At 23.9% G+C, this 14055-nt stretch overlaps 4 protein-coding genes and 2 non-coding genes across 6 annotated transcripts; 2 read left to right on the forward strand and 4 right to left on the reverse strand.

The window, feature by feature from the left end:
- Positions 1-121: 121 nt before the first annotated feature.
- On the reverse strand, positions 122-2958 carry PBANKA_1242400 (conserved Plasmodium protein, unknown function; the record flags this gene model as incomplete). Its single annotated transcript, XM_034566509.1, has 9 exons — positions 122-146; positions 268-437; positions 598-680; positions 771-809; positions 1007-1078; positions 1160-1975; positions 2114-2235; positions 2387-2442; positions 2881-2958. The coding sequence occupies 9 exons, from the start codon at positions 2956-2958 to the stop codon at positions 122-124; spliced, it is 1461 nt and encodes a 486-aa protein (XP_034423098.1).
- Positions 2959-4335: 1377 nt separating this feature from the next.
- On the forward strand, positions 4336-4408 carry PBANKA_1242421. Its single transcript has one exon. It is a non-coding gene; the product is annotated as a tRNA-Glu (tRNA).
- Positions 4409-5288: 880 nt separating this feature from the next.
- Positions 5289-5371, reverse strand: PBANKA_1242441. The gene has a single exon. It is a non-coding gene; the product is annotated as a tRNA-Leu (tRNA).
- A 480-nt stretch (positions 5372-5851) lies between these two features.
- On the forward strand, positions 5852-7750 carry PBANKA_1242500 (ATP-dependent RNA helicase DDX41, putative; the record flags this gene model as incomplete). Its single annotated transcript, XM_034566510.1, has 1 exon — positions 5852-7750. The coding sequence occupies one exon, from the start codon at positions 5852-5854 to the stop codon at positions 7748-7750; it is 1899 nt and encodes a 632-aa protein (XP_034423099.1).
- Positions 7751-8149: 399 nt separating this feature from the next.
- PBANKA_1242600 (proteasome maturation factor UMP1, putative) lies at positions 8150-8524 on the reverse strand (the record flags this gene model as incomplete). Its single annotated transcript, XM_034566511.1, has 1 exon — positions 8150-8524. The coding sequence occupies one exon, from the start codon at positions 8522-8524 to the stop codon at positions 8150-8152; it is 375 nt and encodes a 124-aa protein (XP_034423100.1).
- A 1105-nt stretch (positions 8525-9629) lies between these two features.
- PBANKA_1242700 (AP-1 complex subunit beta, putative) lies at positions 9630-13166 on the reverse strand (the record flags this gene model as incomplete). Its single annotated transcript, XM_034566512.1, has 8 exons — positions 9630-9689; positions 9809-9925; positions 10035-10142; positions 10230-10364; positions 10436-10506; positions 10607-10668; positions 10823-10904; positions 10991-13166. 8 exons carry the CDS (start codon positions 13164-13166, stop codon positions 9630-9632), a joined length of 2811 nt encoding a protein of 936 aa, XP_034423101.1.
- Positions 13167-14055: the final 889 nt, after the last annotated feature.

The following is a 14055-nucleotide window of genomic DNA, read 5'->3' on the forward strand; positions in this document are numbered from 1 at the left end:
AATAAATTGTCGGTGAAAATTGACTAGCGAAATTGAAATATCAAAAAATATATGTACAGCCATACGAATGTGGTATTAAAGCTATTTAAAATTTTATCAATTTCCTGTAACAAACGATCTTTTATTTTTTCTTTTTAAAAAAGTTCCTGGAAAAAGGGAAACAATATGAACAGTATCGAACGTATAAATTATATAAAATGTGCAATTTTTCAAATTTCAAATGTGCATGCTACATATGGTTATTCATAATGTTGTCTTTATCCTTACGTCAGTAATATTTGCTGGAGGTTTCTCTTCTTTTTATTATCTGTCGATTTATTTTTGTCATCATTACTTGACCCATTGGCAAAACTCTTTATAAGGTTTTTTTTTATAGGGGGTTCTTTATCAACTGTTACTAAATAGCCATTTTCAAAGAATAATTCTGTTTCTTTATCCTATATAAATAAAAATATCGTGAATTATAAATAACAAAAGTACAAAATAATAATACTGTAAATTAAATAAGCAATTTGTATCCATAGGGGAGCGCATATATAAAAGGGAAATATTAAAAGCATATATGCCATGGTCGTATAATTTTTTTATTTTATGTACCAATTTAACTTTTTTCATGCCATCAGATTCAATATTATCAGGGTCAAGAGGTTCTGTGGTTTTATTTCTTTCAGTAGACTCTTCTGAAAAAAAATAATAAATATAAAAATTATTAACTACTCATATATTCGATTTTATATATTTTTCTTTTTTCGCCAACACAATCTTATTACCCAATTTAATTTTCGTCAATTCGGTGTTGTATTTCGATGCTGGAAATATTTAAAATTTTTAAAAAGTATAATGAATGAAAGTATTTGTATATAAATGCATATAATAGTATTAATAAGCATTCGAATTAGCCATATATATACGTAGCCATTTTAAATGTATTATTTAAAAATAAATATAATTATAATTCTCTTATTTGATAAAATATAATTTTAATTCCTTGCTTTGAAATACTTACGTTGAAAACAATCCTGTTTGTGTTCGTTTTCGCTTAAGTTTTGAGAAACTTCAATTTCGGTTTCATTTGAGGCTATTAAAAATAAGCAAAATAGTGAAAATAAGTAATTTTTTTGTCATAATTTTGTCATATTTTTTGTGTATATAGGTGTACCTGTATTTTTATCAGGAATGTCTTGATCAAATAAACCATATTCATCTCTTGTTTTATTAATTTCCAATTTTTTTAGAGTTTCCTTTATATTATTCATCTCTTTTTCTGAAGAAAGAAGATTTGTTGATTGATTTTGTGCAGAATTTTTGGCAATGTTATCCTGTTCATTGCTACTTGGCCCTGTGGATACCTCATTAAAAATGTTGGTATCATATTTTTCTCGCTTAACAATTTTTGAATATTTAATTTGATCATTCGTGCTGGCAGTATTAGAGTTATTATTAGTGTCAGTAATAGAGTTACTATTAGAGCCAATAATAGCGTTACTATTAGATCCAATATTAGAATTACTATTAGTGCCAATATTAGCGTTATTATTAGTAGTTTGTTTGGGCTTTTTATTTACGCTACTACTTTTAGAACCCTTTCGTGATACTGAATTTGATACCATATTGCAATCTCCAATTAGCTTCTTAGGAGATACTAATGACAGGAATTCTTTACTTTCCTTACTGACTGATCGATTTGCAGAAACAATAATACTGCTTTTTAAGTCTGGATTAGTAATAAGTTTTTTTTTTGGAGTTGCATTGTTATCTCTTTTGGTTGGCGAGCATGTTAGATAATCCCATGGTGAATCGGATTTTTCATATTCATAAACAAAATCATTTAATTTTTCATATATTCCATTTTTAGAAACTATTCGTTTATTTATTTCATTTAATTCTTGCATCCATAACATTGAAAAATTAGTTTCATTACTTTTTGCTTGTAAACTATAAATGTTAATTGTATATGAGCCTTTTTTTTTCACATCTATTGTAATTAGAGTTACAAAGGAAAACTCAATGAAGTGAATTGAGTATAAATATGCAAAAAATATAATAATAATATGCTTTTCGAATATATAAGTGTGTAAATAATATATGTCTATGCATTTTGTGTAACACTTACTTTCAATATCCCTTTCAGAAATAACAGCATATGTATACTCATCACAATTATTTTTATATCCTTCAACCAAATAAGTTACGCATAATTCTTCTTTCCTTTTTTGAAAATAATAATTCATAATCCTAAAAAAGGTAGAAATATAAAAACGATCAATTTAATTATTATGTACTGTTAAAAATTAATCAAACTCAGACATGATAATATTAAAAAAAAATAGTGCCGTATCAGATGACCATACATATGTATTTTATATGAACAATTTTATAAACTTACTTTTGAGATAAGTCTGATGATATATTTAGGGTAAATTTTACCCATATTATAGTAATCTAAAAAAAAAATAAAAAAATTGGGTATAAAAAAAAATATATTTTTTGGTAGCTTTTAAAATAAATAAAATGAATAAAGAATTGGGACAAATTTAGTGTTGTCATTTTAATAGCACATTTCAAAAATATAACAAATGTTCTTATAAAATGTGAGATTATTTTTTTTTTAGCACTTTTCAGTTTTAACGAAATGGCTGTTTATTCTTGTTACATATATACAATGCAACGATTCATTTTTGTAAACAAGAAAAATAAAAGGCCCATGGATAGTTTTGTCATTTGGGTTTAGCAACTTTTTTAATCCCACTATATATGACGATTGAAAATTTAGTTGTTATATTTTATATGTGCTACCATCCATAAATACAAATATTTATTCAAAAATTGTTTTATGTTAATAAACAAGCAATAAAAATATATGTTTTTTATTTTATTTACAGAATGCCCATTTTTTATGAAATAATCGAAAAAGCAAAGTAGCTCCTCTATATTCGATACATTATTAATATCTTGCATTTTTTTAATGCTTAAAAATTGGTTTATATATTTTTGTCTTAAACTAAAAAGAAAGAAAACAAAATTATGCATATAGATATCCAAAATACGGTAAAAAAGTAAAATCAGCAACCTTGGTGTTTTATGCTTGTATTCGTATTTAGTATACTTAAAGGGGGATAAAAATATGGAGATAAACACTTTGAATAAACGCGTGCACATATATATGTAGTATAATACCTGTATACATCCAAATGTTTGCATAAATTTATACACACATGGCTATGTGAGGCTTTTGTAATAATATAGCTATTATTGATGATTAAAATTATGCCAAATTATGTTAAGACTATTAATTAGAATAACATATAAATAGCTACACACAATAAAATATATAATAAATAATATATTTAGCATATTTTATATATCCACATATATAATATATTAAATAATGCTTTTTAATTAAAAATTTAAAGAAAAACATAAACAAAATAAAAAATAAGTATTAATATTTACAAGCTCAGCAATATTGGTGTTAATAATTTACACATTTAAAAAGGTATATATATTATACATATATACTATATATATATATATATATGCAATATATATTTTCCTTTTTTTATATAAATATAACAAATCGAAATAATTTTTTAAAATTATTATATTCATATAAAAATAAGCTGATTATAAATCACAGGTTAAATCATGTTTATGTATAATTAAGCTAGTTAACTCAAATAACAAATTATGTGTGTTAATTAATATTATATTTTTTAAAGACATTTATTGCTGCCCTCATGAGCATTTAGCACAAAACAAAAAAATTAAAATATGGAAATATGACATACCTGAATATTATACATATTATTCCAATAAATTAATATTTTCTATAAGATATTAATTAGTGTAGTTATACAAAAAAATATATACTATTTACAGAAACATTGCTACTGTTATCAAATAAAAAGAAAACACAAGAAAAGTTCTACTACCAATACTGTTTTTTTTTTACTATTTTATCATTGTGGCATTTGTATTTATTTTTAACATGACATACTATAATATTTCATTTTAAATAAATAATAAAAAACGAAAAAAATATATAAAAAAATATAAAATAATTCAAGTATATCTCCAATTTTCTTGTCATCGCTACCATTCCAACCTATTATTATATAGGTTTCCCATTTTCCTTAAGTGAAAATAATTTTAAAATATTTATAAAGCTCAATTGTTTTTTTGTTTTTTTTAAATATATAATAAATATAAAAATAAAAAATTGTTAGTATGCATAAAATAAATTATTATACACGGTTATTGTTATTATATATATAGTTACTAATTTATTATAAACAAAATAATAATATTAAATTCAATTATCAATAAATAAATGTATCCCACGTAGTCTAGACGGTTAGGATATTCGGCTTTCACCCGAACGACCCGGGTTCGAGTCCCGGCGTGGGAATAACACTTTTTTTTTTTTAAATCTCTATTTTTTTTATTATAATTTTTTTAATACACTTTTTAAAAATATAATATTTTTTTGTTCTTAGATATATAATTATTAAAAAAAAAATTATAAACTTTGACAAATCACGGGATATTTATGGGAGGTTATGGGGATTGTTATGTATACACATTTAGATGGTATTATATATATATTATTATTTTATCATATTTTTATAATTTAGGACAAAAATCATACTTAAATATTTTTATTTTATTTATTATGTAAAAATAAAATTATAAATAGCAAATAAATTTTATTGTTTTTTAAAAGGTGAAACAATAATAAATGTATTTTATATTAATGTAATTTGAATTTACATAATTTCAGCATTTTTATAAATACAATACAAATTATTTAATGCCTTTTTTGCTGTAATTTTCTTATTACAACATTATTAGATAGCCAAAGAAACAAATATATTTATTTTAGCTTTGTATTATAAAAATAAAAGTCTTATCTTTTTACAAATATATAGTGAGGATACCAAAGGATTTGAAGTTCATAGTAAATTGCGTTTCCAATAAACAAGTACTTAAAAAGGTGAAAAAAGTATATTATATGTATAAATATTTAGTAAATATATATCGTAATTAAACCAATATTTATTTAATATAATATTTATAAAACGGCTAGCTTGAAAATAATAAAATATACAAAAAAATAGAATGGTTTATAAAATATAGAAGGTTGTTACAAAAATAAAAATAATGTTAATATTTAAAGCATAATAATATTTTTTTTATTAAAGAAAATGAATAAAAAAAGTTAAAAAAAAGACATTAATTATATAATCATTGGATTATATGTAAATAAAAATAAATATATGTTAATAAATTGCACGAGGTGGGGTTCGAACCCACGCGGTCTAGTGACCAGAGGATCTTAAGTCCACCCCCTTAACCACTCGGGCACCCGTGCTTACAATAAAGTTATTATGCTAATAATTTAATTTTTTATAAAAAAAAATAAATAAATGAAATACGAAATCTTGTATACATTAATATTTTATAGGTAAATATAGCTTTATGAAAAGCTTTTTGAATTTTCTACATGTTTTAGTCTTTAATATTTAAATATTTCAAGGATATATTTTAAAAATATATATAATGTTTTAGCTATTTATTTCAAAAAAATCCGCATACATTAATTTTTAGTAATGAACTTCATGTAATATGTTTTTTTAAATAGTAAGATTATGAGAGTTCATTAAATTTGGGTAATTTTATTTTTATTATTATATTATATAGCCATTTTAGTAGCGTCCCTTTTATAAGTATATTTTTTATCGAGCCGTATGAAACAGGGTATATACGAAAAAGGGTATTTTGAATAAAATGCGTTCTTTTTAGAAAAAAAAAAATAATAATAATAATAATTGTCACAAGGGAATAGAACAAAATGGAAAAGATAAATGAAGAAAGGACTGGAGAAGAAGAAGATAGTGGAAGTGATTTTGTGTATGAGCCAATAAATGTGAGGAAACAAAAATTTATGAATCAATTAGTAAGTAGTTTTTTAAATGATAAAAATAAAGGTGATGAAAAAGAGCAAGGAAATGAAAATGATGAAATAAGTAAAAATATAAAAAATGAAAAAAATGATGAAAAAGAAGAGCAAGACAATGGGGAAATGAAAATAGATATGAACAAAAGTTTACTTGAAACATACTATAAGATAAAAAAAGAAAAAGAAAAAAATACAAAAATTGATGAAATAGATGAAATTCGTAAAAAAGAAGAACATATATTAGCTCAAATATCAAAGGCATTAAATGCTCCATTACAGTCTGTAAAAGAAAGATCAAAAGGAATTGTATATAAAAATAGTTTTAAAACAATATGGACATTACCTAGTAAATATAAAAAAATGCCTAAAGAATATGTGGATAAAATAAGAAAAGTATTTTACATTGATATTAGTGGTAATGATGTCCCCCCTCCTATTAAAAATTTTAAAGATATGAAATTTCCAAAAGCAATATTAAAAGGTTTAAAAAAAAAAAAAATAAATAAACCAACACAAATACAAATGCAAGGATTACCATCTATATTGATAGGCCGAGATATTATAGGGATAGCTTTTACAGGAAGTGGTAAAACTATAGTTTTTGTTTTACCGTTAATTATGACTTGTTTAGAAGCTGAATTAAGATGCCCAATAGAAGAAGGTGAAGGACCATTGGGTTTAATTATATGCCCGTCGAGGGAATTAGCATCACAAACACATAATATAATAAAATATTTTTGTGAATATTTATATAAAGATAAATTTCCTATGTTAAAGTCACTATGTGTGATCGGGGGTGTTAGTACATATGAACAAGGAAAAGAAATTAAAAAGGGTGTGCATATGTTAGTAGCAACGCCGGGTCGATTAAATGATATGTTAAATAAAAAAAGAATGACTTTAGAACAGTGTAGATATTTATGTTTTGATGAAGCAGATAGATTGATTGACTTGGGTTTTGAAGAAGAAATAAGAAATGTATTAGATAATTTTTCAAGCCAAAGACAAACATTATTATTTAGTGCTACTATGCCTAGAAAAATTCAAGAGTTTGCAAAATCAACATTAGTCAATCCAATAATAATAAACGTGGGACGAGCAGGTGCTGCTAATTTAGATGTTATACAAGAAGTAGAATATGTTAAAGAAGAATTTAAATTATCATATTTATTACAAGTTTTACAAAAAACAGGGCCGCCTGTTTTAATTTTTTGTGAAAATAAAAAAGATGTTGATGATGTACATGAATATTTATTGTTAAAGGGTATAAATGCTATAGCTATACATGGAAGTTTAGGGCAAACCGAAAGACTAGAAGCCATTAATTTATTTAGGAATGGAGAAAAAGATGTTTTAGTTGGAACAGATGTTGCATCTAAGGGATTAGATTTTCCATCTATTGAGCATGTCATAAATTATGATATGCCAAAAGATATTGAAAATTATGTACATAGAATTGGTAGAACAGGTCGATGTGGGAAAACAGGAATAGCTACTACATTTATAAATAAAAATCAAGAAGAAGCTATATTATTAGATTTAAAAGCATTGTTAATTGAGGCTAAGCAGAAAATTCCACCATTCTTAGAAATGCTTGATAGTAAAGGAATTAATTTACAAGAAATTGGAGGTGTGAAAGGATGTTCTTATTGTGGTGGCCTAGGACATAGAATAACTCAATGTTCAAAACTAGAAACACAAACTACTAAACAAAAAAGTTCCCGACAAAAGGATATATTATCAGGAAATAATAAATTTAACAATATGAATGGTTATACTGGAGATTGGTAGAAAATATATGTATTCATTTATTTTATCTACCATTTTTTTAATATAGCTTTTTTATAATTTTTTTTGTGTAACTATTACGCCGTTTCATTTACATTTTCAGTGATTTTTTTAAAAATATTAAAACTTTGAAAATTGTAAAATTATGAAATAAAAAAAAATGTTTTACATAGTTAGCAGTGTTTGGAGTGCAACCTGCTTGGAAACGGGCGAAAAATTGTATAAAAACTGTGTATAGCATATAACGTAATATAAAAGAAAAACAAAAAATGGATAAAAATATAAATATGAAATCATGGTTATTTGATTTGACTATGCTATATGTATTACCCTTGAAATGTGTGAATATATGAAAATAATGAATATATTATTTGTTTATATCCACTTGGATTTGTTCGTTTCTCATATATTCATTTTCCTTTCTATAAGCTCTGAGATAGGTTCATCAGGTTCGTTATTTAATTTTTCCATATATTCATATGATTCAATTTTATCAATGGAATTTCTCATAACATCAAGGGATAACAAACTACTTTTTATTCCTGGCAATCTTCTTGACATGCCTACGATTTCTCTATCCATAACATTTTTAAAAACCTCTTGTGTACCATATATCAATCCAGTTCTTTTTAAATAATTTTTTTCTTCATTATATAATATTTTGTCATGAAAATTTTCAATATTATTTTCTTTTCCTTGTAGGTTTATATCCCTGATATTAGTAACATCCTTTATTTGGAAATCAAAATTTAGCTTATTTAAGTGACTGTTTTCCATTTTATTGCAATTGAAAATGATGAAAGTATGAAATTATATTATGCTATGGTATAATCTTTAATTATTAAGTATAACAGTTATAAGCCAAATATGGTAAAAATATTTTTTTTTTTTTTTTTTTTTTTCTTCTATTTAAATTTGCACTAATCCAAGCTAGTCAATAAAATATTTTTTTATTTTTTAAATGTGTTTTTTTTTTAATTATAACGTTACTCTTTCCTATATATTCAATAAAGGACGAAAATTATTCATGAATTGTTAAGGGAAATATTTATGTGTATAATGCTGTTCCGCATTTTTTATTTGTTTGTTTGTTTGTTCACTGATTTGTTAATTTATTATTTATTTGTTTTTTTTCTTTTTTAGCCAATAAAACTGCATATTATATATGGTACATTTTTCTTAAAAAATTAAGAAATATTTTTAATAGTATATATATGTAAGCCCAACATATACATTACTCATAGTTTCCCAAATAGAAAGGGAGGCATATTTATATTATTTTTTTGGAGTGTTTAGGGAATATAAATATGCAAAACGAATTTTTTCATAGATTTCCATATAGCATACTAAGCCTATTTATATACATTTTTAAATACTATAAAAAGAGCAAACAATTTTGTTATAATTATTTTTTAATTTGGTGGTGTGATATTGCTAACCATTATTTATTTATTTATTTATTTATTTATTTATTTTATTTTATTTTATTTTATTTTTATTTCTTCCCTTTTAAGGGAAAAAGTTTATCATGATTTTTATGAAAACAAAAAATACTTATATTTTATACGGCATAAGTGAATAGTGTCTAAGGAATTTTAAAAAATGTATAAAATATCAGATAATATTGAAAAAAAAATAATATAACAATGGAATGAATAATAAAAAAATATGTATACATAATAATGCATACTGGAAAAAAGCTTTAATATATAAAAGTATGTACTCATATCAATGTGTTAAAATATTTATATATATATATATATATATATATATATATATATATATTGTTCGGTGGGTAAAATAATTTCATTCTAATATCAGGCCATAAAATTTTAATAACACACCTGTCAATCTTTTATTCTCAAAAAAAAAACAAAAAAAATTAAGAGTGTGATACTGTGAGGGAAAAGGCTTTAATAAACAGCATCTTGTAGAGGGGAATCTGAAAAGTGAAAAATAAAAATAAAAAGTGAGCAAAGAAGTGCATTATGTTTTAAGCACATGTGTTGACCCAATACATTATAAAAATACGAATATCGCCTTTATATATTATTCACTTACAACTGATATTGAATCTGTTCGAACACATAACTTAACAGCTCTTGTTTCCTCCTGAATTATCACTTCGCTTAATATGACTAAATTATTCGTTGTTAGGCATGCAAAATAATACATTTCCTGTAAATATCGTAAATGATATTATGTTTACAAAGAAATGTGAATAATATTTTATGAAATAAAAATGCATAGAATATTCTGAAGGTTTGTATAAATAATTTTCCTTTACCATATTATTTGATGCCCTTCGCGCTATTAAATTAATATTGAAAATTTTCATCCTCTTTATTAATATATCTGATGTTATTACGATGGGACTTGTGGCCATCAAAATGCTCTGTAAACATGATGAAAAACAAAAGTGCAAACATGATTAGAAACAAAAGTGAAGAAAAAGATAAAGTCTACATTCATATATAAATACCTCTTTCGAATCTTCAATAAGTTTCCATTTTTTCTTAAAAATATCTTTTTCCATATTAAAATTTTCGACAAAAACGATGAAAATATCATATGGTACATTAAAATAAAATATGTCAATATTAGTTCTTATAGCAACCTACAAAAAAAAATATTTATAATATATTATATCCATAAATTGTTTGTGTTTCTAGCTGTTTTTTTCATTACTTGTAAAAACAATGGAAATGTGGGAGGTGTGTTGGAGTTCAAAATATTAGGGGCTAGTAACACTAGTATTTCTGAAAAAAAACACGAAAAAAAACACGAAAAAAAACAAATATTAATAAGCCATGTCTGTATATAATGTAGAATCGTTTTCATATAAACACATATAATCACCTTTTGTCTCTTCCATGAAAATGTTATAGTTGTCAATTGGGTTAGGCGAAGATAAGCCAAATCTACAAGGATAAACGAAATTGATAAAAATGGTAAAATTGGGCAACGAATGACATAGCGTCAGTAATAGGAACAAGTAAAGCGAAATTATATATCCATAATGAAATAAACATGTATTGTTTGTATTTGTGTATTTGATAAGTTTGATTATATTACGAATTTTTGTTTATTTGAACTCCAGAAACGATGAGAGGGTTTGGTGTCTCATTGGATACAGCGATTTTTAAGCATATTTTTCCTAAAAAGAAGAATCAACAAATGTATATTAAATAAAAAGGCAAAAAAAATTATTAATATTTCAAAGAGATTAAGAAAAATATATACCATCTAGGCGATTTATGGAAGCCATTATAGAAAGACCACGTTGACCTTTGACACCAGCATCTTCAGGAGACAAAACTTGTGTTAGCTTGACTGGGGGAGGAGTTTTTTTTTGTTTAGAATCGTCAATATTATTATTAGTATTTCCATCTTCGTTAAGTTCTATCAAATCAATATTTTGTTTATTATCATATGCATCATCTTTATAATCATCTGATGCTGATGAGTTATTATAAGATGGACTAGAAGATCTAGAATGGTTTGATTTTCTATTAGGGCTTGAACTAGTATCATGTTTATGTTTTTCCATTTTTTTTTTAATTTTTGCTATATTAAAATTATCAAAAGAATCTAAATTTTCATCATTTGTTTCATAATTTTCATCATAAATAGAATTATCATCATTATCATTGTTATTTCGTTTAACAATAAAAGTTTCTGGTAGTTTATGATATATTGATGAAAGCATAGAAATATTTTTGATAAGTTTATTTAAAAATTTAGTATCTGTTATAACATTGTCTTCATGTATTGGTGGTTTTTCAGTCAAAATAATTTTTTTTGCTGCTTCAACATCTTTAGATAATAGTCTCCAATATATATATGCTCTATCTCTTAAATCTGGATTATCACTTTCTTCTGTTGACATTTTTAAAACTTTAGTAATTATATCTTTAGTGTTTTTGGATGATTTTAAGAATAATTTAACACTAGAAGTTAATATTTGTAATTGAACATTATATGGCTCATCTAAAAAATTTTCTAAAAATGATTCTATCAATTCATGAGCATTATCTATACGTTCAATATATTCGCCTATAATCCAAATAAGAGATGCTTTTGCATTTGAATCATCTAATAATTCTAGATTTTCACATAATATGGTTATAATACTTTCATATTTGTTTGGATATTTTCTAAATATATCTTTAATTACAATAACACATTCTTGTGTTATATAACTAATTTTAGTATCAATAAGATCAAGAAGAATATTTATACATTTTTCACTGGATTGTGGTAATTTGATTGCACAATTTCCTATTGCTCTTACACTTTTTTTAACAAATTCTACATCTACTTCTGTTGAATATTCTTTAAGTTCATATAAAACTAAATCAACATTTTTATCTGTAACTAATCGAATAATAATATCTAACTTTTCCATTTTAACATAAGCTGGCTCATTATATTTGCAAAAGAACATATTTATTTTATCTGAAAGCATATGAGGAAATTTTTGAGTAATAAAATTAATATTTCTTAATGCTATATATTGTATTTCTGGTTCAGATGATAATAAAGTAACTAAAGATGGGCTTAATTTTTTATGAACATTTTTTACAAATTCTTTATCATTTATTTTATCTAATAGTGATAATATAACTTTGATTGAAGATAGAACAACTGCTGAGTTTGCATGTGATAATCTAGGTAATATTCTTTCTAGAGCCCTTTCTGCATCTTTACTATTTTTGGGTTCATATAAAACTAAAGCATCTAAAATAAAAACTTGACCCCATTCAACACATTCATTGATAGCATTTAATAATTTATTAACATTATTTTCATCTTTATTTATAATATCTTTTAATATATTTTTATTTGAATTTTCGCATATATCAGTTAGAGATATTATTGCATTAGCTACTACCATTGCATTGTTGTCATCTAAGATGTTAAGTAGCGTATCTATGAATCCCTCTTCTTCTACTAATTTTGGTGATATATCATATAGTTTTGCAATACATATAACTGCAGTTTTTCTAACATATGGATCTTCATCTTTTAAACATCGTCGTAAAGGTTCAATTAAATATTCTGTGATTTGTTCTAATCTTATACATCCCATCGTTCTAATTGCTAATGCTCTAATGAGTGGGTTAGGATCAGATGAGTCTTTTCTAAATGTATTAACTGCTAGAATTGCTAATTCTGGTTGTACTTTAGCATAATTGATTACATATAAATATACTAATTTTTTTAACTCAATATTTGATGTTTGCATGCAATTAACAACATCTGAAAAAAGCATGGATACATCTTTACCTACTGTCATTGCAGCAATTATTTTTTTGATAGCTTCTTTTTTTTTTTCTTTATGGCTTGAATGTAGCTCTTCTTTGAGCTCATGTATTTCGCCTTTTTTTGTGGTTTGGAAATATCTTAAATCCGACATTTTTTGAAAAATTAATTACAGATAATGTTAATAAATATAAAGAAATTTAAGAGTGTGTAAATTGGTGAAGTAGCTTATGAAGGTATTAAGCATATATGTGTATGTATATATATATATAAGTATAAATATTATGGTGATATTTCAAAGTATGTCGAAGACACTTGTATTTATATACTAAATTTGGTAGATATATACTATACTAATTTTGTTATTTCTATTTTTCTATTTTTGGTTTCTTTTTTTATTTTGATTGCTTTTTCATTTCCTCCCTTCATTCTTCCATTTTTGTTCAGCACAAATCCGGATATTTGAGGGTGTCAGTTCGAATCAAACTGAGAAAATTTATGGGACGGGGTATCTAAATAAATATATAATACTGATTTATTATTTATTTTATAAAAATTATTTGTTATTGTAATTATTATAGTATTGCTACTATGTATCAATTTGGGACTCTATTACAAAATAATACATGTACTTATGTATGCAAATAATTTTTTATTGTTTATTCATGTGAATTTGTAAACATATTTATCTTAAACTATTTCATGTATGTCATATATTCGATAAAACATATATATTTGAATGTATATTTAAAGATTTTTTTTCTGATTGTTATAATTTTTCTCTAAATTTATGTTTTCCTTTTTTTTCCTTCTAATTGTGTAAATTTAGTTACTTTTTGTTTAATTTTGTATCATAAATGGGTAAATAATTGGATGGATAAATAATTATAAAAATATAAAAAAAATTATGAAGAAAATATTTCCAAATAAACTGTAAAGTTTTTGCAAAAAAATTAAAACAAACTCTAAAAATTTATGTACACGTACAAAAAGGTTTAGTATTAAGAAGGTAATATTTTTATCAATCTGCTTAAAAAAATATA

The sequence above is a fragment of the Plasmodium berghei genome (genome assembly GCF_900002375.2).
Source record: "Plasmodium berghei ANKA genome assembly, chromosome: 12".
NCBI classification, from domain to species: Eukaryota; Apicomplexa; class Aconoidasida; order Haemosporida; family Plasmodiidae; genus Plasmodium; species Plasmodium berghei.